A 25,297-nucleotide genomic window follows, 5' to 3' on the forward strand; every position below is an offset into this window, starting at 1 on the left:
AGGTCTGTGACATGTGGCACAAACAGACCTGGAAGAGGAGTGGACATAGGCTCTAGGGATAAAGGCCTCTTCCCTTTAACCTCTCTAAATCTAGCCCTCCCTGACTTCAAAAACTGATACCTCGACTCACCAACTGCCAGAAACCTAGGAAAAACATCTTGGCTCTTCCTTTTCTCTCACCCTCCACCTTCAGGTCATAAGCAAGTCCCATCAAGTCCACTTGCAAAATATCTCCTGAACCCACCTACCTCTCTTCACCTCTGTCAATGTCACTTAGTCCAAGGCACCACCTCCTGCTTGGACTAGGGTAACATCTCTCCACCAGCCGTCATTCTCCCTTTGCCTCCTGACGCCCCATCCCCCCCGGCCCTAAGCTGCCTGCCATAAACCTCTACCCACCCCATCTTATGACAGAGCCTTGGCCCTCAGGGCCCCCTGCAGGATTGGTTCCTCCTCAGCATCCAGACCTTGCCAGGTCTGTCACAACATCCTAGGAGCACACCTTCTCATAAGGACATGCCCATTCCCCCCTCCCAGGTACATGCAAAGCACGTGGTACCACCCAAACGCAGAAAACAGAGATAGCATCAATTTCAGCTTGCAATTCCACATATCCTTGCAAAACACAGGTGGCTTCTATTTCTGCCAACGCTTGTTTCCTCTTCATCCCAAATATATCCTCTACTTAACCCTCTGGCTTGTCCCACTAAGACATCAATCATTTTCTTCTTGGCTGACAGGTTGCAAACTTTAAACGGACACATTAGTTTGTAAAGTGTTGTGAGGTTGTGATTAAGACAGAAGTGGGCGGCTAAAGGGAAATGACATCACAAGCCTGGAGAAGTTGGGAGGAGAGAAGAAGAGTGAGCCAAGGACCTGTCTCTTCAAAGACCTGTCATAAGGGAAGACTGACATGTTGACACCCTCCTGAGAGCCACCACAAGGGACCTGAAGGTAGTCCTTTTATGTAGTTATATTAATAGGCTCATTTCCGCACCTTTGAGAATAACGTGCAGAAAATACAGAGAAGATACTGCTCAAACCTCAGTCCCTCAGAGCTTCAGAGCAGAATGAGCAGCAGCTGCTCAGTGCTAAAAAGGCTCAGAGGCCACAGGGCCTAGTGTCTATAGCTGGGAAAGGGGGCGAGCCCCCACTTCCCTACACAGCCCACAGGCTGGGCCGTGTGAAGACTGAGACCAAAACCAACACTGGAGGGAGCAGCTTAAAATCCTAGTGAGGACAGTACAAACATATCACAGAGTTCAGAAAAGGAAAACCTTTCTCAGCCTTAGCCCTCCCAGAGACAGCCACTGTTTAGCATTCCAATAATCTTTGCTCTGCATATATCTTTTTGTAATTAGGGTCATTCTATTTGGAGTTTGATTTAAGTTAATAAAATACAGATGCCACAAGATGTCACAAGATTTAAGTAGGTATTGTAATGAGTATATCGTATTCCACTGAACAATAAGATATTCTAATATTCTTGATGGTTAGTTAGGTTGCTTCCATATTTTTTATCACAATGTTGTATGACCACCCCCATAACAGACCTTACTTTATACTTGTCTTATTCCTTAGCTGTCCAGCTTCCTACAAGTGAGAACATTTAAATATTTTTTCTTTTTAAAAAATTATTATTAATATATAATGTATTATTTGTTTCAGGGGGACATGTCGGTGATTCATTTTATCTAATACTTAGTGCTCACAATAACACATACCCCACCCAATGTCCATCACCCGGTCACCCCATCCCTCCCACGCCCCTCCACTCCAGCAACCTCAGTTTGTTCCCTGAGATTAAGAATCTCTTACGGTTTGTCTCCAGAGCTCTCTGGTTTCTACTTCTTTCATTATTTTCCTCTCTTCCCATATAATCCTCTACCTTGTTTCTCAAATTCTACATGGCAGTGAGATCATATGATAATTGTCTTTCTGATTCACTTCTTTTGCTTAGCATAATACCATCTAGTTCCATCCACATCGCCATTGCAAATGACGAGATTTCATTTTCTGATGACAGCATAATATTCCACTGTGTGTGTGTGTGTGCTCTTTCCATAGTTTCGCTATTATGGACACTGCTGCTATAAAACACTGGGGTAAGTACCCAGCAGTGCAACTGCTGGGTCATAGGGTAGTTCTATTTTCGACTCTTTGAGGAATCTCCATACTATTTTCCAGAGTGGCTGTACCATCTTGCATTCCCACCAACAGTGTAGGAGGGCTCCCCTTTCTCTCCATCCTTGCCAACATCTGTCGTTTCCTAACTTGTTAATTTTAGCCATTCTGCCTGGTGTGAGGTGGTATCTCATTGAGGTTTTGATTTGTACTTCCCTGATGCCGAGTGATGTTGAGTACTTTTTCATGTGTCTGTTGGCCATTTGGATGTCTTCTTTGCCAAAATGTCTGTTCATGTCCTCTGTCCATTTCTTGATTGGATTATTTGTTCGTTAGGTATTGAGTTTGATAATTTCTTTATAGATTTTTCCTTTATCTGATATGCCACTTGCAAATATCTTCTTTCATTCTGTCAGTTGTTTTTTGGTTTTGTTGACTGCTTCCTTTGCTGTGCAGAAGCTTTTTATCTTGATGAAGTCCCAATAGTTCATTTTTGCCCTTGTTTCCCTTGCCTTTGGCAATGTGTCTAGGAAGAAGTTGCTACGGTTGAGGTTGAAAATGTTGCTGCCTGTGTTCTCCTTTAAGATTTTGATGGATTCCTATCTCACATCAATTTTGAGGTTACTTTTGTGTATGGAGTAAGGAAATGGTCCAGTTCCATTCTTCTGCATGTGGCTGTCCAATTTCCCCAACATCATTTGTTGAAGAGACCATCTTTTTTCCACTGGGCATTCTTTCCTGCTTTCTCGAAGAATAGTTGACCACAGAGTTGAGGGTCCATTTCTGGGTTTTCTAATCTGGGTTTTCTGATCTGTGTGTTTGTTTTTGTGCCAGTACCATACTGTCTTAATGACTACAGCTTTGTAATAGATCTTGAAGTCCGGAACTGTGATGCCACCAGCTTTGGTTTTCTTTTTCAACATTCCTCTGGCTATTCGAGGTGTTTCCTGGTTCTGTATAGATTTTGGGGCTATATGTTCCATTTCTGTGAAAAAAGTTGATGGTATTTTGATAGGGACTGCATTGAATTTGTAGACTGCTCTAGGAAGCACAGACATTTTCACAGTATTTGCTCTTCCAATCCATGAGCATGGAACATTTTTCCATTTCTTTGTGTCTTCCTCAATAACTTTCATGAGTATTCTATAGTTTTCTGAGTACAGATCCTTTGTCTCTTTGGTTAGATTTGTTCCTGAGTATCTTGATGTTTTTGGTACAACTGTAAATGGGATCGACTCCTTAATTTCTTTTTCTTCTGTCTCATTGTTGGTGTATAGAAATGCAACTGATTTCTGGCATTGATTTTATATCCTGCCATTTTACTGAATCCTTGTATGAGTTCTAACAGTTTTGGGGTGGAGTCTTTTGGGTTTTCCACAGGAAGTATCATATCATCTGCAAAGAGTTAGAGTTTGACTTCTTCTTTGCTGATTTGGATGCCTTCTGTTTCATTTTGTTGCTTTTAACTTCTAGTACTATGTTGAACAGCAGTGATGATGGTGTTCAGTCTTGCTGAGTTCCTGACCTTAGGGGAAAAGCTCTCAGTTTTTACCCACTGAGAATGATATTCACTGTGTGTTGTTCATAAATGGTTTTTATGATATTGAGGTATGTACCCTCTATCCCTATACTGTGAAGTTTTAATCAATAAAGAATGCTGTACTTTGTCAAATGCTTTTTCCATATCTACTGAGAATATCAAATGGTTCTTGTCCTTTCTTTTATTAATGTAGTGTATCACATTGATTGATTTGTGGATACTGAACCAACCTTGCAGCCCAGGAATAAGGATATTTGTGGATACTGAACCAATCTTGCAGCCCAGGATAGGTCGAGGTGAATAATCCTTTTAATGTATTGCTGGATCATACTGGCTAGTATTTTAGTGAGAATTTTTGAATCCATGTTCATCAGGGATATTGGTGTGTAATTCTCCTTTCTGGTGGGGTCTTTGTCTGGTTTTGGGATCAAGGTAATGCTGGCCTTATAAAATGAGTTTGGAAGTTTTCCTTTCATTTCTACTTTTTGGAACAGTTTCAGGAGAATAGGTATTCATTCTTCTTTAAATGTTTGGTAGAATTCCCCTGGGAAGCCAACTGGCCCTGGGCTCCTGTTTGTTGGAAGACTTGATTATTGCTTCAATTTCCTTGCTGATTATGGGTTTGTTGAGGTTTTCAGTTTCTTCCTGATTCAGTTTTGGTAGTTTATACATCTCTAGGAATGCATTCATTTCTTCCGGATTATCTAATTTCTTGGCATACAGTTGCTCATGTGTTCTTATAATTGTTTGTATTTCTTCAGTGTTGGTTGTGTTATCTCCTCTTTCACTCATGATTTTATTTATTTAGGTCATTTCTCTTTTCTTTTTGGTAAGTCTGGCCAGGGGTTTATCAATCTTATTAATTCTTTCAGCTCCTAGTTTTGTTTATCTGTTCTATTGTTCTTTTCATTTCGATTTCATTGATTTTGACTCTGATCTTTATTACTCTTCTCCTGCTGGGTTTCAGCTTCACTGGCTGTTCTTTCTCTAGCTCCTTTAGGCATAAGGTTAGGTTGTATATTTGAGACTTTTTTTGTTTCTTGAGAAAGGCTTGTATTGCTACATAATTCCCTCTTAGGACTGCCTTTGCTGCATCCCAAGATTTTGAACAGTTGTGTTTTCATTTTCATTAATTTTTAAATTCTCCTATGATTTGATCCATTCATTTTTTAGTAAGATGCTCTTCAGGATCCATGTATTTGAGTTCTTTCCAACTTTCCTCTTGTGATTAAGTTCCAGTTTCAAAGAACTGTGGTCTGAAAATATAGAGGGAATGATCCCAATCTTTTGGTACCGGTTGAGACCTGATTTGTTATCTTGTATGTTAATATTTTGGAGAATGTCCCATATGCACTCAAGAACAATGTGTATTCTGCAGCTTTGGGATGGAAAGTTCTGAATACATCTGTGAAGTTTATCTGGTCCAGTGTGTCATTTAAAGCCCTTATTTCCTTGTTGATCTTTTGGTTAGATGATCTATTTCAGTGAGAGGGTGTTAAAGTCCCCTACTATTATTGTATAATTGTTGATGTGTTTCTTTGATTTTGTTATTAATTGGCTTATATAATTGGCTGCTCCCATGTTAGGGGCATAAATATTTACAACTGTTAGATACTCTTGTTGGACAGACCCTTTAAGTATATTATAGCTTCCTTCCTCATCTCTTATTACAATGTTTGGCTTAAAATCTAATTTGTCTGATATAAGGATTGCCACCCCAGCTTTCTTTTGATGTCCATTAGCATGATAAATGGTTTTTGCACCCTCACATTAAATCTGGAGGTGTCTTTGGGTCTAAAATGAGTCTACTGCAGATAGCATAAAGATGGGTCTTGCTTTTTTATTCAATCTGATACCCTGTGTCTTTTGACTGGGGCATTTTAGCCTATTTATATTCAGGAATATATATATATACTGAAACAAAGGAATTTAGTGCCATTGTATTATCTGTAAGGTAACTGTTACTGTGTATTGTCTCTGTTCCTTTCTGGCTCTGACTTTGCTTAGAGAACCCCTTTCAATATTTTTTGTAGGGCTGGTTTGGTGTTTGCAAATTCTTTCAGCTTTTGTTTGTCCTGGAAGCGTTTTATCTCTCCCTCTATCTTCAATGACAGCCTAGCTGGATAAAGTATTCTTGGCTGCATATTTTCCTTGTTTAGTACCCTGAGAACATTTAAATATTAGAAATATTTCAGGTGGTCCCCTACAATCATATAGTCCTATGACTGTATGACTCATTTTTCTTCAATTACTGGTGAGGCTAGATATCTATTTCTATTTTTTACTACATTTTTGGGAAATGCCTACTCATCACTTGTTTCCTTTTTACTAGAATGTTTATTTCTTATGAAAGTGTAAGAGTGCTTTAAACATTAACAATACTATTCTTTAATAATACTCTCAGCTTGTTGCAAATCCAGCCACCCTCAGCCTGGACATTTGTCTCACCTTACTAGACAGACAGCAGGTGTTCTGTGACTTTTGTCTGCTCGTCTGTGGTTTCTGGATATCAATTCTCTTCTCCATGCTCCTTCCCACCTCACCCCTCCTTTCATGACATCACACCTGGACAAGATATTCTGGCCCCTCTATCATAGATGAGCCTATTACATACCCTTTCCTTGTTTGATATTTTTAAACCTTTAACTATGTTGACAATCTCACTTATTTTAGGGCCAGGAATGAGGCCAGGCCTAGCCTGACACCCAACACATGGTCAGAGGGCTGTCCCGACACTACATTCCTTTTCAGGAAGTTGCTAATGGAAGAAGAAAATAACATTTCACACATGGCATGATATATTTAAATCATTACAACTCACCTGATTTAAACTAAACTTGAAAATATGCTTCATTGTGAACTTAAAAAATCGTAACACAAACACAAAAGAACCTACTTTTGATCCATGCAAATACTGGGGTTGTGCATTAGGCTGTTTATCTCTTTGAAATTCTTGAGAAAATGGTAATACTGTCCGAACAAATCTAAACAAAAAGGATAAAAAGAAAAAAGAAAAGAAATTTAATGGTAGTTCTTTAAAATTCAGAACTTTTCCATTACCCATCATTTACATCTTCTCCCAGTTAACTGATCTAATCATCACATAGGAAAATTCTAAGAAATCAAATACCATGAGATATAAACACTCCCAAGTATAATACAAGTATCCAGAGTTCATCAAAAGAATGAGAACCCCGGGGTCCTTCCACCATGTAAGCAGTCTCCAAACTCCGGGAGATGGTCTGGTTTATTGGCACCAGGACCATTTCATGCCCAATGCAGTCCTTTGACAAGTGATAATGACCAAGCACTCAGGTCTTGTTGGGCATCTGGCCACACCAGTGACCTCATGAATAGGAGTGGGAAGGCAGATACAGTCAGTCATGTTCAGTTATTCAAACCACTAGTTACAAGCTAGCAGGAAGAATGAGCAGCCCAAGTACTTATAACCACACTCACAGAACCATGAGACTGTGGCTTAATAAAGGATTAGGAGACATTGAAAATCAAATGCTTGGATTTTAAAGCAAACCTGTCAAATTTGGCTGACTTTCAAATCAGAAGGGTTCATTGAAACATAAGAAACTTTTTTTTTTTTTTTTAAGATTTTACTATTCATTTGACAGAGAGAGCAAAAGTAGGGAGGAGGGGCAGAAGAAGTATGCTCCACACGGAGCAAGGAGCCCGATGTGGGGCTTGATCCCAGAACCCCAGGATCATGACCTGAGCGGAAGGCAGATAGATACTTAACTGACTGAGCCACCCCGGTGCCCCTAAAAAAGAAAACTTTTATAAAGAAGCATCGTTAAGAAAAATATATGGATTTGCTAATTATTAAATTCAAAGAATCTAATGGACACATATTACACTTTAATAAATAAAGAGGGACCTAACTGGCAAAATATCAGCAGTGCATGAAATGAACATGAACATCTGAGGGGAGGCCAGTGGCCTGTAGCAACAAGTGTCTGGATTTTGTTGTTATCCTTTAAAGTGCCGAGTTATTTTGGGCAGGCTGTTAAACTGCTTTCAAGTCAGCTTGAACCTTTCATAATTGGGGTGGCACAGTAGTCAGCACCCGAGGAATAGTACTAAGGCAGGGCCTCTGGCAATTCTGTCAAATGTGTGGGTACTCAGGGAGGTCTCCCCATTCTTGCTGGTAGGGCATCAAATGGCTCCTAACTCTATGTCAGCTCCGGGAATTATTTGGCTCACAGCTCCCAAAAAGTTGCTCTTTGGCCATCCTTGTGGAGTTCTACCCAATGCACACACAGTTTAATATTCAAGCAAAGACTAAAGGGCCCCTAATTTGGTCTCAGGAGCTATTTCACTATGTAGCTCTCTCCTCTCCCATACTGCAGATCTGCCATGCAAATCCCAGCTGTTCCAGCTTCCTCAGTTTTCAATCTGCCTCCTCCACCAAACAAGACTTCCAAGCTGTATTTGGGATATCCCCCTTCACAATGAGGCCCAGAACGTGCTTCCAGGCAGAAAGCAGGGAAGTCAAAGGGCTCACCGCCTTTGTTTCCTTTCCCTCAAGGAAACGCAAAGTCTGAGAACAGTGGTTTCATAACTTTTGTCTAATTTTTCACTTGTTTAAGGCAAAAGAGTAAATCCAAACCCTGTTACTCCATTATTCCAAACAACTTTTAAACACCATATATATATATACACATGCACATATATGTTCTCAATGTAAAGACAAAAACATTGGAAACAAATATTGAATTCCAGTTAGTAGGCTTGTATTTCATGGTAGGAAGGATCAGTAATTTCGAAATTATTTTCTGCATTTTCTAGAACTGAGCAAGTGAGTTAATATACCAAGAATAATGAAACAGGATTCTCAGTGTAGAAGGGAGTTACAAAAATGGAAAGGGAGGGAGAAAACAAGAATAAGACCCCCCAGGGCTGAACTGGAACTGAAGATACCAGTGTGGATTCGTAGGTAAAATATGTAGACAGCTACAGAGAAGCCGTGCATACACATGCTTCATGGGTTTGTATCCCCAGAAAGATAATTTGGAGTCTTAATTCCCAGTACCTCAGAGTGTGATCTTATTCAGAAACAGGGACATTGCAGATGTAATTAGTTAAGATGAGGTCATACTGAGGTACAGCAGGCCCTTAATGAGTCAATATGACTCAGGTCCTTCTAAGAGGAGAGACACACACAGGGAAAAACACCACATGTCTAAAGAGGCAGAGACTGGAATGATACAGCTACACACTAAGGAAGGTCAAGAATTGCTAGCCACCACCTGAAGCTAGGAAGAGGCAAGAAAAGATTCTACCCAGAGTCTCAGAGGAAGCAGCACAGCCATGCTGACACACTGATTTTGGACATCTAGCCTCCAGAACTATGAGAAAAGAAATTTTTGTTGTTTGAAGCCCCATGGTTTGTGATAATTTGTCAGAGAACCCTAATATGGTACATAGTCAGGAACTTCCTAGCTCTGAACATCAAAAGGGTTTAGAAACAATGACATCCCACTAACAATGACCATACCCAGGCTTACTTTTTAATATTAAGCCTAGTTCTAAAATATTCTCCACTAGAAGGAATTCTGTGGAAGTGACAAGTTGCAACGATAGGGCCTGAGAAGTACAAGATAAACATGGAACTTCTTGAGGTACAAGAAGTGCTTCAAAATGATGGGGATAGGGGCGCCTGGGTGGCTCCATGGGTTAAAGCCTCTGCCTTCAGCTCAGGTCATGATCTCAGGGTCCTGGGATTGGGCCCCATATCAGGCTCTCTGCTCAGCGGGGAGCCTGCTTCCCCCCCCCCCCCCGCCTGCCTCTCTTCCCACTTGTGATCTCTGTCTGTAAATAAATAAATAAAATCTTTAAAAAAATTGATGGGGATAGCTAATAGGACACAGAAATGCCAATGATTTTTAAAAAGCGGTCCTAACACACACAGGCACACACACACGTACACACACATCCCTAGCATGTGCTCACAGGGAGCAGAAGCTAAGGGCACATGGAACAAACCTCAAATAGGCAGCTACCCAGTGCACAGAGGCCAAGACAGGGCTGTTCCAGGATTTGGACAGTATCATGAGGCTGAACCACATGAAACTGCTGCTGTCAACCATGCCACTCACCTCACTGGCCACTGTGTTGTTCAACAGAGTAGCAAAGCACAGGTGGGTGAGAGGGTGGCTAACTGACAGATCTTTATATACCCCAACATCCCAGAATGGATGAAAAATAGAGTCAGTGACTACTTCCCAACATCAGGTACAGAACCTGTAACTGCTGTCCACATGCACCTTGAGATCAAGCCCTGAGCTACAAGCAAGTGCCCCAGATGGGAACTCCAGCCTGCTGTGCAGTCTCCACATGGAAAGCTGTAAGACATGCCCAGGACTACACTGTAAAAAGAGGAGACTGGAAGGGCCTGAATACATGGACATGAGAAATGATAGGGAACAGTGGAGGGGACAGCAGCCTAGTGAATAACATAGAGGCCCTGAGATCATCCCATTTAGGAACCCTTTAGCAAGGACATCCATGAGGTGGCATGCTCACCGGTTGGTGGAGCCATTGTAGCAGTAGTTGGGCAGGAAGTCATAGTTGAGCTCCCAGAAGACATGGAGGGTGATTCTCCCATAGGGTGCGGACACATTGTGGTTGGCTTCCCGGAACATGGCGTCAAAGCTGTCCAGTGTCAGGTACCTGCTTAGCAGTTTGTGGGTCATGCGGTTGATTTCCAAAAGGCCATCCAACTCCTACAGGACCACAAAGATGGGCCGTGAGGACAGAAATGGGCCCAGCACAGTGGCCTTGATTCCCCACATGGGCAGCGCCATGGCTGGGGGCAGAGCAGAACAGGCAGAAGACAGCAGGACACACGGAGGTGAGGCTGGTGAGCGAGGCGAAGAATACACACAGTGGGGGTCTAGTAACCCACAGGAGCTTGCTTCTTACACCTAAATTCATTGTGTCCTCTCCACTGCCTCTGAAACACACCCTTTTACTGTGGTCACACCCACAGAGTCACCATTCTTTCTCCATTGACGTCACTTCTGCATTGTTCCCCCCCCCCCCCGCCCCCGGCCTCCAACCACCCACAGGGTACAGACCACTGGGATGTGTCCACCCCCACCCTTGCTGGAGCACTGAGTCCTCAGGCATTAGCCTGAGTCAGCCTAACGTGCCTGGAATTATTCAAGAGCACAGCTGTGTAGCAGAGTCAGCAAACACATTCACAGATGGCCTTCCAAGCTTTCCGAGTTTGCTCATAAGCACGCCTAGGTCTGTACTATCCACTCCAGCAGCCATGGGCCACAGACGGCCATGAGAATGTGGCTGGTCCAAACGGAGGTACACTGTGCATGTGAGTTACACACCAGATTTAAAAAATCAAGTATGAAGACAAAGAATGTAAGATATCCATGTCAATAATATTTTAATTCTGTGGAAGAATATGAGGAGCACAGCTCATCCCATGTGGAGATGCTCAAACCTGCGTTTGTCGTGCCCACTGCTCACTGAAGCCTCTCTTGGTCTACCCAGAACCGCATCTCTAGAAATGAACAATCTTTCCTGAGTTCTGGCATCTTCACTACCATTTGCCTGCAGGCTTCATTCCTGGGAAATCTATTTGGCTTTGCACGAAATCCTTAATTCATACTTCCTTTCCTTGGCTTTCGGCAGGAATTGATAGGGGCAAAGCCCTGAGGACAAGTTTTCTTTCTCTGATCACTCTGCTCCGATATCCAGAGGATTTTTTCTTTTCCTTTAAAGTCTAATACTTTTACTGCAATATTCCTTAGTGTTGGCCACTTTGAGTCAGTTTTCCCAGGCACATGCCATAAGCTTATAATATGTATTTTATAGCATGTCTTAATTTTGTTAATATATAAATTTTTTTCATTCAAATTTTAGGTAGTTAACATACAGTGCAATATTGGCTTCTGGAGTAGAATTCAGTGATTCATCACCTACATTCAACACTTAGTGCTCATCCTAACAAGGGCCCTCTTTAATACCCAACACCTATCTAGCCCAACCCCACCCACCTCCCTCCATTAACCCTCAGTTTGTTCTCTATCATTGAGGCTCTTATGGTTTGTTTCCCTCTCTCCTTTTTTCTTTCCCCCTTTCCCATATGTTCATCTGTTTTCAGCTTTAAATTCCACAAAGGAGTGAGATCATATGGCATTTGTCTTTCTCTGTGTTACTTCACTTAGCATAATATACTCTAGCTCCATCCACATCGCTGCAAATGACATGATTTCCTATTTCTTTGATGGCTGAGTAATATTCCATTGTGTATACAGGCCACATCTTCTTTATCCACATTCATCAGTCAATGGACATTTGAGCTCTCTCCATAGTTTGGCTATTGTTGATAATAGCACAAGTCTTAAATTCTATCAATGTTTTCTTGAAATACAACTTTTAATATTTATTCCATCCTGTTGCTTTGGTTTTTCTTTATAATATGTATGTTCCCTATATGTATGTTAGATCTTCATTACTATTATTATATCATTACTATTTATTATGTACAATATAGAACATATTATATATATTATATATTATTATTATTATTATATCTTCTGTATCATTTTCTTTCAAATACTTTTTCTGTGTTCACTTCTTTTTGATTTTTAAAATTTTTCTTCTTTCATTCTCTTGCCATAGTTACATGTAACCTACTCAGGGTTAGGATTACTTGTTCTTTGAAGTCAATTTAGAATTGTGACTACTAAGAGCAGACACTAAAAAAGTGATTGGATAGGCCACGCTTGATCAGTGCATACCTTCTGATTCCTATGCAAAAACTAAGGACAAAATTAAAATTAGCTCCAATCCTTGTAACTAGTTTTCCACAAATCTGCTGAACCGGACAAAAGGGAGAGCACTTACAACTATCGATGTCAAGTCTTCACTTTCAAATCGTCCAATAGCCAGTTCCAGAGACTTATACATGGCTGCTGAGACACGCTGAGTAATCAGGCGATTAAGGTCAATGGATCTTCCTAGGAGCTGGAAGATGGAAAAGGGAAAAAAAAACTAACAATAAAAAACAAACAAGGGCACCTGGGTGGCTCAGTTGGTTAAGTGTCTGCCTTCGGCTCAGGTCACAATCCCACAGTTCTGGGATCCAGTCCCATGTTGGGCTCCCTGCTCACAGGGAGTTTGCTCCTCTGCCCCTCTCCTTGGTCCTACTCTCTCTCTCAAATACAAAAAAAAACCCAAGAAACAAAAAACGTATATATTCTCTCGGAATCCAATTCTAAGAGAAAGAGCAAACAAACAATATACAAAATGTAAACATTTTAGATCAAATGACATATACAGATGTCATGATCAAATACCCTACCTTCCTGGCGCTGAAATTCTACAAGTCAAAACCATAAAGGACTTTTGTATTATCATCCTTTGCATTGAACTTACACTTATGTCATGGACAGAAACCCTAAGTTTCACCAAAAACCCTGGAGACCCTGGGTTTGCAGTGAGGACACCCTCATGCTGCTGTTCAGGACCACCTGCCAGCACGCAGCGGCCTGAGCTTGCGGAACCTCCACAGTGGTACAATGAGTAGGAGAAAATTATTCCTATTTCAGAGTCCTAACAATGCATCTGTGCCTCAATATCATTTCAGTAACAAAAGTATGGACAAAATCCTGGTGCAAATGTCTCAAAATGTGAATGGTGATTATCTGCAGAATTAAATGGAATTTTCCCTACAGTTTTCTGTACTTTCCCAATTTATGACACATATATACACACACATATTTGTAAGGAAACAAAAAATAAGAACTGTATTTTTTATTCTTTGTGCTGGCCAAGAAAAAGCTCCTCTTCAACACGCAGCTGACAAGTGTTTCTCACCTTCATTCTTTTTTAAAAAGTTCTAACTTTTGGGCTCTTGGAGAGGACCCAAGCCCTCTGGGGCCATGCCTTCCCCCTGGGAGCCAGAGCAGAGCAGGGTGCAGAGTGCTGCAAGCCTTCCCTTGGGTTTCAGGGTATCCAAAAGAAACTGTCTTTAAAATCTCCACACTTTATAAGGATGTAGCCACAGTCACAGAACATACTGACATCTAGTAAAACTCACTGAGCTCTAAGAAAACCTCACCATTCCAATGCCAGCTCCACCCCCAACCATGACCCAGAAAAGTCTGACTCACCTGCACATGCCTCTGCTTAAGTAGGGTCTCATAGCGGTTAGACGGTGGGAGATGGATTGTTGCCCCCTGATTCTTGCATTCTGATCGTAAACGTTTATCAAGAAGCAAACTAGCATGGAAGAAGAGAAGACATTTCTCATATTCTGTGAATTTTAATGGAAATGTCAGATCAAATTACCCTAGATTTCATGTCTAAATCATAAATCATATACTCACCTTCCTGCCATAACCTTATAATATGCAAATATCTGGTCTGCCAGCTTATAAACAAATTGGTCAAAGCACAGATTCACCTGAAGAAAAAGAAAGCATATATTAGAGTTTTATTTCCTAAAGCTCAAAAAAGACAACTTAAAAAAAAAAACAAAAAACAAAACTTTTGATCCAGCAAATTCCATTTCTAGGTATTTAACCAGAAACACTGAAAATACTAACTTGAAAAGACATATGCACCCGCATGTTTACAGCATGATTTACAATAGTCAAGACATGGAAGCAGCCTAAGTGTCCACTGATGGATGAACACACACAGAATTGTCTCTCTCTCTCTCTCTCTCACACACAGAGACACACACACAGGAATGCTCTTCAGTCATAAAAAAGGAAATCTTGCCATTTGCAACTGTATGGATGGACCCTGAGGACATTACATTCATTGAACTAAGTCAGACAAAGACAAATACTGTACAATCTCAATTATATGTGGAATCTTAAAAACAAAGAAAGAAATGAATGCTTAGAGAACAGACTGGTGGTTCCAGGGGAAGAGATGAGCAAAATGGGTAAAAGTGGTCAAAAGGTGCAAACTTCCAGTTAAAAAATGAGTAAGTTCTGGGAATATAAAGTTAAAAGCAAAATTTTTGTTAAGGCAACTAACAAAGGCTCTTTTATTAGAAAAGAAAAACAGGAAACAACCTCATTGTCCAAAAACAAAAGATTAAATATGTCACAGTGTGGCCAGGAGTGACCACTACACAGACACTGAAAATTGTATCAGAACATCTCTTACTAATGGAGAAAAATACTCCGTCTCTTAAAGGCAAAGGAGTACGAAAAACTCTCCCTTCATGATGTGTTCCCACTGGCTAATGTGCACTGGATTTGGGTTCTGCTCCTGCCACCAGACGGTGTATCCCAGGAACTGCATGTCGCCTCCCCTGGAACACGGCTGACTGCTCTGGGCACTGAGGTCAGGGAGGAGACACAGGGTGGATACAGCCTTGTGACTCCACCCCCAAAACTGAATTTTCCCTTGAAAATTGAGTTAGCCTCTCCATGCAGAACTCTGATAAGGATACCAGCTGCTCAGAGGGAAACCCCAGGACCTGCAGGTCTCTGCTATATGCCCACCCTACATGGCCCAGGAGCCTATGACATCTCCCTGAAGAAGCACGTTCTAGTATCTCTGTGAGGAGGCAGAGAAGGACATCTAGATGCACAATGCAATTTGTTGAGGTTAAATGCTCTTAAATCTTAAGGTACAAAATAAGATTTATATCCTTAGCTGCATAATAATTCCACTTGTAGGAATTCGTCCTCAAAAAATAATTGAACACAGCTAAAAAATTAGGTGCAAGAAAGTTCTTCAAAGCATTACTTAAAATACACAAAAATAAAAAGCTGAAGTGAAAGAAATAAAATAGGGGTTGGTTTAAACTGTGTTCATAAAAGCAGACAGGTGAGGATACAGAGGTGCTTATGACATGTAGTCAAGTATTATATTGTAAGACCCCAATAACACATGTGTACATGCAGAGAGAAAAGTACAGATAGAAGGGTTTACTCCAAAATGTTTTTTCAGAAGTTCATTCTATTGTTTAAATCTCCTTGTATTATAAAGAAAATTTGCTTCCTTTAACACTCAGAGAAAAGGGAAATTAAAGTTTGTTGAAAGTGCCTGCGCCTTCACCTCTGCCTCAATTTCGTCGTAGAGAAACTGCTTGTTGAACCTGGTGAGGGCATAGTGTGCGCTGTCATTGTACAGGTCCAAGGAGTAGAGGACGTACCTGCAGAGGGGGCAAATGGTCAGCCCAGCCTTCCACATAGGGCTTCTCAGCTCTCACATCCCACACTCCAGATGAAATTTAACATTTGTTGTTGACCTCTCACATGAGGAAAAACAATCTCTTACTTCAGACACCAAATGGGGTTCCTATCAAGGGCCCTAATGGACCAAGGCAGATGATCCCACAAATGGGATGCATTTACTTAGGCCATGCCCTGGAGGGCCCACAAGGGCCTCCTGTAATGGCACCTTCTCACTTATGTATGTTTCAAAAACTTTCACCACAGCATACGGTATTTTTTATAACCACAAAAACAAGTTATTTTCTTATTTCTAAGAATAAACTGGCGAACTTAATAAGAAAAACATATGAAGATCCTGGATCCAGAGCTGACCACCATCATGTCCAGCATAGCCAAAAGCCCCTCTCCCCTACCTAGCCCCGTATCTGGACAAAAGGCAGCAGCCAGTAGTCTCCAGTAGTAAGGTCCCTCTGAGGGCGCAAGACCACTTCCACTTCACAGCAGGAAGGCTGTGTAAGGAGTGGGGCCAAGCTCAACTCCAAAGACACAACACGGAGGCATGCCAAGGCCTTTGTGTTAGATCTCCATGCTCCTCCTCCCCTCTCTGGTACTGCTGAATGGATGTTACAGCCACTCCAGAGAAAGTAGAAGGCCATCCTCCTGACCACATAAGAACTGACATGCACAGGAAAAGACGAGGTGATATATATTTGCTCTGTGTGCCAAAGAACCTGCTGGGTCAGCTCCCAGTCTGCTCACAAGACATCTCCCTTTCCTATTACTTCACCTTCGTGGACCTTCTATTTTGAAAGTCTCCAACCACGTACCCTGACCTTGAGCCCTGACCTCAGAAGAATGCTATTCAATTAACACTTTCTCGCCCAAATTCATCTGGCTCGGAGGCTGTGCCACATGAGAGGCCAGGCCACCTCAACTCTTGCTGACAGGGTCTCACCTGACATGGTGGGACTTACTGACTCTTGCTGCCTGAGTTCTTGATTTTAGTCTAAAGCAAGGAGCTGTTACCTGTATTAATATCTGAAGTCTTACCCCAAGTATGACAACTTCAAATGAAGTGCTGAAAACAGCCCAGCCCCCTCCTCCATCTCCCAGCTCCCAAATGCCACCAAGGACCCTGGTCATCACAAAGAACTAAGACATGCCCAGAGGGTACTCACTCCATCATTGATGCCTCCTTGGTCTCCAGGATGTGGTCTGTCAGGATCCAGGGCATGGACATCTCGATGGGGAACTGGATCCTCCTGCCCATTGTCAGTTCCAGGAAGAACTCTCGGAACCACAACTGTGAAAGGTCACAGCACTGCTGGAGTGTTTCTTGAAGGATTCAAATGATACCATGTTAATCTTCTGCAAGCAGAAGGAAGTCGGCAGGACGATCTAGGACAGGGAGGGGCATGTGCAAGGTCCGGCTCCTTCAATCTCAGCCCTGAGCCATGCGGGAGTAGATGTGAGCAGGGAGGGGTGACACAGCATCTCACACTAGAGATGAGACAACCACGATGTGGCTGCAAGCAAAGCCACCCTAGACTGTGCACATTCTCGGTCATAAAAAGAGCAGAGTCAGCATCTGGCCCCCGCTGGTCCGGCATGGACACCACCACCCATCAATGGGAACTTGTCAACCCTGTGAGCTTCTCTGAGGGACTGGGAGGGGAGGAAAATGTCCTTTTTAAAAGGAGAAATAAAAACCACATTATTTTATTTTACTTAGATAAAGATACAGCATTACATGCATATTCAGTACAAGTTTATCTAATGTAAAATAGAAACAAATGAAAAAAAAATGTGTCCATCATTTGACAAGTGAACAACAAAAGCTTTGGTCTTTACTCCAAACCTGCAGCACTCACAGCCGAGATAGAGGCTTCCTGCTCTGAGCAAGCTGTTGCATGCAGCACCAGAGTAAACATGGACTCCACAATGACAAAGGGTATCCACCCAGCGTCCTGCTCAATGTGACTGCCACCTTCCACACGTCACTACTCATGGGGACTGTATCTGATATTTATCACTATTTTGTTCTCAAGCCAGGTGACAGATTACATTCATCTGTGCTTCCGACCTCATATGGGTTACAAAGACCACATTCAAGTCACAGAGCCAGCCACAGGCCCGTGGCCCTCATTCTTCTAAGGGCTACGCCACATGGAGGGGACCCCTGGCTGGCTGTGCATTTAAAGCGACAGGTGAGGGAATATCATGAAGGTTACAACACAGGTCACCGTCTGGGTATGTGAGGGGACCACAGCAGGGGAAGGTCAGCAGAAGCATTCTAGACTGTGTTAGCAGTGTTAGAACATGCTGGGCCAGATGCTGGTCAGCAGTATCTCTTACCACTGAAATTTATCAAGTGAGTGTAGAAGAATGACTCTCGATGAAATTTTTCTATGTCCAATATGGTGGGCCCCTCAAGGCTACTTCTCAAGGTTTTCTTGGAACCACTTTTGTCTGCAATGAGGGACTCTAGCATGGTTCTCACCATGTAAAGCTGCATTATCCAAGGAAACATTTGTGGGGGAGAAAATATACACGGTACATTAGTTACACGAAATTTAGATAAACCACAAGAGGAAGACTACTCCGCTATGCCCTGACCAGAGCCAGGCTGGAGTGGTAAGCCTACCACTATACCAGCCCCTAAAAATGGGTCTGGGCACCCATCTAAGTGCCCAAGTTGGTGCTGCTTGGGAGAAAGAATTTGTAGCAGAGGAGTTCACCTCCGTGCCATAAACATCAACAAGAAAAACAAATGATGTCTTACCACCAAAGGTTAAAAGAGGCGGATAGGTGTAGGACTGCCTCAGAAACGCGTTTACCACATGCAAGAGTCTTTCCATGCCCAAAGACTTGAGCTGCCTCAGCAGCTCGGCAGAGCTCAAGGACTCCGCCATGGTGCGCACCAGGTAGAGCTAGACACGGACAGATGTGGGGGAGAGGTGGGAGAGAGCCGTTAGTCACAGGACACACACATCATGGGATGGGGAGACACACACGGGAACAGAGGGTGGGGAGGCTGCATGCACATTGGACAGACCCAGGACAAGCATCCTCCTTAACTGGGCCAAATGCCTTCCTCCCAGGTATTTGAGAGGTTTCATATAAAGCCAACAATGTGCTTTGCTGGTTGTTCTCTGAAAGGCTGGCAGAAGAGATTATAAAAGCCCCCAACAGAAGAACAATGAGTAAGAAGTACTAAGCCCCAAAATGGGAAGAAAAAAGCAGAAGGACGTTTTAAATCAGGTGTGAGAGTCAGAAGAAAGCTGCTTTTGGGGGTCAGGGGGCTGAGCAGGCCAGAAGAGAAAACAGCAGCGGTGGCTTAAGACCAGGGACACAAAAAAGCTACATTCTTAAATTTCTATAAGTTTTATCTTCAGAAATGATCATTTTTAGTCCCAACATAGAAAGTATAACCATACATTTAAACACCCACTAGGAAACACAGCGTAAATATGGACACATAGACTCTCACCCACATTTTGGCAAGGGGAGTTGATGCAGTCAAATTAAATTCTGCATGCAAATGATCAAATCCGAGAATCACAAGAAAATCTTGGCTAATGCTCCAGATTCACGTGGGCAGGGAACAGAGGAGCAGAAAAGGCACAGGCAGTACTTGATCATCTTGAGCAGACAGTAATTATGTCATTTTACTCCTGACCTTGCTTATCAGCCCTCAGCTCAGGGTTAGCCCACTCAGGGGACAGATGGAGCAGGGAGCAGGGAGGATGAAAACCTGAGTGCTGGAGGGTCCTACAGCGCGCCGGGGTACTTTGATGTCAAAGCCGCTCTTGGGGTCCTTCTCGCCTCTCAGGGCTGGGTCGTTGAAGGGCTCATGCCCCGTCTCCCAGTCGCACACGGTCTTCCTGATGGCCTGCAGGACACTAAACAGTCCCATCAAGTCATCAGTGAGGCACAGAGTGCTGACACCCTCACCACTTTAAAAATCACAGTATCGCCTCACCTAACACATAGCTCTCAGGACAACCAACTCTCAAACGTGATTTCCTCTGGGGGCGGTGGGGGACATGGTAATGCACCAATTCAAAGCGAAACTTTGAATAGATCATTTTCTGGGGGATATTACTAGCCCCAAAAGACCTGACTTAGCTGCAGTTTGGATCAATTAACCTGAAAGTGATGTTTTATTTCCTGAACACTGAGTCACGCAGAAGGTGGCAGGAGACAAACCACAAATATCCACCCAGGGAGCTGAAACTCAACCTCCCCCGACTGATTCCCTGATTTCTAACAGGAACATGTCACCAACACAACTGTACGGACTGGGCCTATGTCTCAGACACATTTGGAACACGTTCCCATTCCCACCAGGGCTCTACCATATGGAAAGCCCCCCAACCCCTACCACAAGCAGGGGCAGATGTACCCATGTGCCTATCCTATCACCTCGTGGGGAAAGCTCTGGCTAAAACCTGAGTTACTCTTAGACTACACTTCACATTTCCCACGTGGTGAGCCTCCCATTATGGCAAACATGAGCAAAATGGGAATACTAACAGTATCAAATTTTATTAATGCAGAAAGTCATACCAAGCCAGGTGTCAAACATCAATTATAAAGCAACAAAATGAAATCAATATATTTGTGAGCCCCAGTAAGCTTCATTTTACATAGATGTCTCTGAAAGACAATTTGAAAAGGCTGTGTTTTTTTTTTATTAACATATAATGTATTACTTGTTTCAGGAGTACAGGTCTATGAATCATCAGTCTTACACAATTCACAGCGCTCGCCATTAACACATACCCTCCCCAGTGTCCATCACCCACACACTCCCATCTCTTAGGCTCCCCTCCCCTCCAGCAATCCTCAGTTTGTTTCCTGAGATTAAGAGTCTCTTAGGGTTTGTCTCCCTCTCTGGTTTCATCTTGTTTCATTTTTCCCTCCCTTCCCCTATGACCCTCTATCTTGTTTCTCAAACTCCTCAAATCAGTGAGATCATATGATAACTGTCTTTCTCTGATTGACTATTTCATAAAAGGCTATGTATGAAGAGTAAACTAGCTCAAGATCACTACAGGATCTCTGCGACATCTGTGTTAGTCTCTGACCAATTTGTAGGACAGGTCAAAAGGAACAGAAGCAAAAATACTGAAGATGACACACTTGAGATGGAAAATGGGATGCTGGACTTCCTGTCCCCACAAGCCTGGTGATAAGAATCATTAAACAGATAATGAGACGCTCTCCTGCCCCAAGATAAACATGCCCTTGACCCTGCATCCCCACTGCTCAGACATTCTGTAGTCGATTTATTACATGTCGTTCAGGTGAATAGTTGGACCTATCACATCACATTTAGAGAAAAATCACCGGAAGGGCATCTTCTGGAGGAGGTTGAAGATAAATGCACTGAGCATATTTATGAAAATCTAACTATATAGTTGTTTAATCTTAAACTGATCCTACAGCTTCAGACTCTGAGCTCACAGGGAGGTATTCCACTGAGGCTGACCTCTGGATGACGTTCTTCTTCTTCTTGATGGCCTGCCTGAGTGGTTCCCGGAGGGTAACCTGGGAAAAGTCCTGTAGTGCAGCATAGACGGTGTGCCGGATGGCATGGTTGAATACACTCTCCATCCTGCCCATCAGCACCTGCAGACCTTTGATCATGGCAATCACCTGCAGAGGGAGACACAACTGTCAGTGTGGTGGATGGTGACAGGAAATGGCTCCTTCTCAGGTGATGCCAAGTTGCACCTGGGAGCTGCCTCTTCCTCATACACAGCACCTCTGCCTGGCTTCCCATGTTTCTGCTCAGAAGCTGCTGCCTATAACTCTTCCCAAGAGCCGTGAGCTTAGCTCTATATCAGCAGCTGTCCATGTGCCTGGGTCTGACACCATTAGACCAGGAGTGCCTTAAGGGCAGTGATGGATCTGCTTGGCTTGGCATGGAGCTAACAGGGGCATTTAGTAACTCACTCTGCATACTCCCAAATGCATAAGGGTATATCCCTGTGAAGGACTTTAAAGGAAAAAGAATAAAAAAGATTCACAAAAGCAAGTATGTTATTAGCTGGAAAAGAAAACAGTTTTTTTTAGAGTTGGTAGCCCAAATCCCATCTATTAAACAGTAACAGCATGCTGAATTAATAGGCATATAAAGGCCTGGAAGTAAATGTACTAAATGCTTAAAGTTCATCTCTGTGATAGCATCAGAGACACTATAATGTCCTTAAGGCACACTCATGTGTTCCATTCATTTGCTTTAGGGATTTGTTAGGTGGTTCTCTAATAAGGAAAAAAGGAGGCATTTCTATGAAAAAAAAAAAAAAAAAAAAAAAAAAAAACAAATACCCCAAATCAAATTCAAACTGAACTGAATTAAAATTCAAATCAACTTGAAAAAATACTATATATTCAAATTTATGGGATGTAGGAAAAGGTATGCTAAATTAGTAAATTTAGTAAATTCTGAACTCTAGAGGCATACATTAGGAAACAAAAAGTCTGACAATCATAATCTAACAGTCATCATAAACCTGTAAAAAGAACAGGAAAATACACCTTCCCCAAACTAGAGGGAAATAAATACTGACAAGTAAAAATTAACAAAACAGAAAACAAGCATATCATAGAAGGTGATCAACAAGGGCATCTGGGTGGCTCAGGTCACCATCCCATTGGGCTCCCTGCTCTGTGGGAAGCCTGCTTCTCCGTCTCCCACTCCCCCTGCTTGTGTTCCCTCTCTTGCTGTCTCTTTCTCTGTCAAATAAATAAATAAAAAATCTTAAAAAAAAAAAAAAAGGTGATCAACAAAGATAAAGCTGTTTAAAAAAATAAGTAAGTAAATAATAGAATTGACAACTTTCCCGAAGGACTAATCAAGAAAAACACAGGCAAAGGCACAAACTATGAGCATTAAGAATAAAAAGAGCGGCATTATCACAGAGTTTGCAGATAGTAAGAGATTATGTGACTATATCAGCATAGGATAAACATACAGATCAATGGAATAGAAACAGACATTTACAGTCAACTGATTTTCAACAACTGTGTGAAAACAATTCAACAGAGAAATATTATTTTTTCAACAAACAGTATCCACATGCAAACAATGAAGTTGGTCTCCTGTGCAGGACCGGGTTAACTGGTGAGGTCTGGGATGATCAAACCCTCCATATACGCAGGAAAGGCCTGTTTTCAGGACTGGCCCTTGGCCAGCTCCAAGGAACTGAGTTCTCAGCCCTGGGACTATCCTGCCTGAAAAAAGTGTCTGCGTACACCCAAGGCTCTGGACCATTGCAGTACCAGTGTTTATGACAATAATGTAATTTATGGTGAACAGCTATATTTGCACTGGGAGTCTGGAGTCTGAGCAGCCAAAGTCAATCACGAAGTTGTGTTGCATGCCAACGGTACTGACCCCCAATAAAAAACCTGGACACTAAGATCTTGGGTAAGCTTCCCTAGATGGCAACACTTTCCATGTGTTGCCAACCCCTCTCTGCTGGAAAAATTAAGCACATCCTGCATAAGTGCACTAGTACGGGATTCCCAGAAGTTTGCACCTGGTTTCTCCTGGACTTCGCCCATGTGCCTTTTGCTGATTTAAATCTGTCTCCTTTCACTGTAATAAATTATATCCTCGAGTAGAACAGCTACTCAGTCCTGTGAGTCCCTCTAGCAAATCAAGCCTGAGAGCAGTTTTGGGAATCTCTAACATAGCCCCTACCCCACACCATACTAAAAAATTAACTCAGAATGAATCACACATTTAAACTGAAGAGGCAAAACTGTAAAATTCTTAGAAGAAAACATAAGAGTAAATCTTCATTACCTGGGTTGGGAAATGGCTTCTTAGATATAATATCAAAAACACAAGTGGCAAAAGAAAAAAACAGGTAAACTGAACATAATAAAAATTAAAGACTTTATGCTTCAAAGGACCCCATTAATAAAGTAAAAAGATAACCAAAGAATGGAAGAAAAGAATAAAAATCATATGTCTGAAAAGGAACTCTTATCTAGAATACATAGAGAACTTAATAAGAAGATAAATAATCCAATTAAAAAATGGACAAAAGATCTGAATAAACATTTCTCCAAAGAAGATATATAAATTGTCAATAAGAATATGAAAATATGCTCAGCATCATAGTTTTTAGGAAAATGTGAATAAAATAATAATGAGACATTATATGTTTATTAAAATAAAAAAATTTAAAATCATAATGAGATACATTTCACATGTGATAGGATGGCTAGAATCAGACAGACAGTACTAAGTGTTGCTAAAGATTCAGAGAAAGTAGAAGCCTCACGCTATTGGTAGGAATATAAAATAGTGCTGCCACTTGGGAAAACCCATCTGGTAGTTTTCAAAATGTTAAATAAATAGAGTTACCATATGACCCAGCACTTCTACTACAGGATGTATCCTGAAAGGAAATGAAAACATGCATTCATAAAAACTAGTATACAAAAGTTAATAGAAGCATTAGTCTTAATAGTGAAAAAGCAGAAACAACCAAACTAAAAAATCAGCTAAAAAGTAAATAAAATGTGATACATCCATTCAATGGAATGGGATCCAGCAATGGAAAGAATAAAATACTGATACATGTGTGAACCCTGAAAACATGATGTTCAGTGAAAGAAGCCAATCACAGTTAGCCACATATTGTATGATTTCACTTATATGAGGTGTTCAGAATAAGCAAATCTACAGTCACAAAGCAGACTGGCAGCTGCCGAGGGCTGAAGGGAGAGGAGAACTGAGGGTGAATGCTAATGGGTGTGAAGTTTCTTTGTGACATAACAAAAATGTCCTAAATTTGATTGTGACTGTACAACTCTGTGAATATATATTTTAAAAAGGCACTGAATTTTTATACTTCAAGCAGGTTAATTGTATACTGTCTAGAAAAAAAAACTGTTACTAAGATGAGAATTTATTTTTAAAAACTTTATGACAAATGTTAGAAAATTTTAAGATTCTTGGAAAATTCCCTGAAAATGTAACTTACCATGCCTGAAAATACAGCTTAACAAAACTGATACAAATAGAAAGAGAAAATGTACATGGTAAAGAAACTGAATGTTTCAAAAACCATCTCATAAAGGGAAAACTTTACTAGTAAATACTAGCAAACATTGAAAGAAGTAACATGAACCTTATACAAACCTCTTCAGACAATACAAAAAGAAGGGAGCCCCCTATGAATTGTTTTATGAAGTCAGCAACCAGAAAACTAGAATGGAAAGTTATAACTAATGACAGTGTATGTTAATTTTACTTGAACAAAAATAAATAAATGAATAAATAAATAGCAAATAGAAGTAAAAAAAAAAAGTAATGTTACTCACTACACAGGTGTGGGCTGTGTGCAGTAACTTCCTTCTCTAATGTACACTATGAACAGGGGAAAGGAGAGAGGAAGATGTAGGGGAACTTCCTAATAGAGAAACCTGA

At 41.6% G+C, this 25,297-nt stretch overlaps 1 protein-coding gene across 3 annotated transcripts in view; it reads right to left on the reverse strand.

Annotated features, from left to right (window-relative positions):
• CYFIP1 (cytoplasmic FMR1 interacting protein 1) overlaps positions 1-25,297 on the reverse strand; it is a 119,991-nt gene that overhangs the window by 27,283 nt on the left and 67,411 nt on the right. For all 3 annotated transcript variants that reach the window (XM_080809536.1, XM_080809535.1, XM_080809537.1), the window contains 10 exons: positions 21,338-21,504; positions 19,598-19,745; positions 18,199-18,352; positions 17,022-17,178; positions 15,725-15,821; positions 14,032-14,108; positions 13,816-13,924; positions 12,548-12,667; positions 10,202-10,401; positions 6,561-6,648 (listed from right to left, as the gene is read on the reverse strand). In XM_080809536.1, coding sequence (XP_080665662.1) covers positions 6,561-6,648; positions 10,202-10,401; positions 12,548-12,667; positions 13,816-13,924; positions 14,032-14,108; positions 15,725-15,821; positions 17,022-17,178; positions 18,199-18,352; positions 19,598-19,745; positions 21,338-21,504 — 1,317 coding nt within the window. The remainder of the gene's footprint in view (positions 1-6,560; positions 6,649-10,201; positions 10,402-12,547; positions 12,668-13,815; positions 13,925-14,031; positions 14,109-15,724; positions 15,822-17,021; positions 17,179-18,198; positions 18,353-19,597; positions 19,746-21,337; positions 21,505-25,297) is intronic.

Source organism: Martes martes (assembly GCF_963455335.1).
Source record: "Martes martes genome assembly, chromosome: 7".
NCBI classification, from domain to species: Eukaryota; Metazoa; Chordata; class Mammalia; order Carnivora; family Mustelidae; genus Martes; species Martes martes.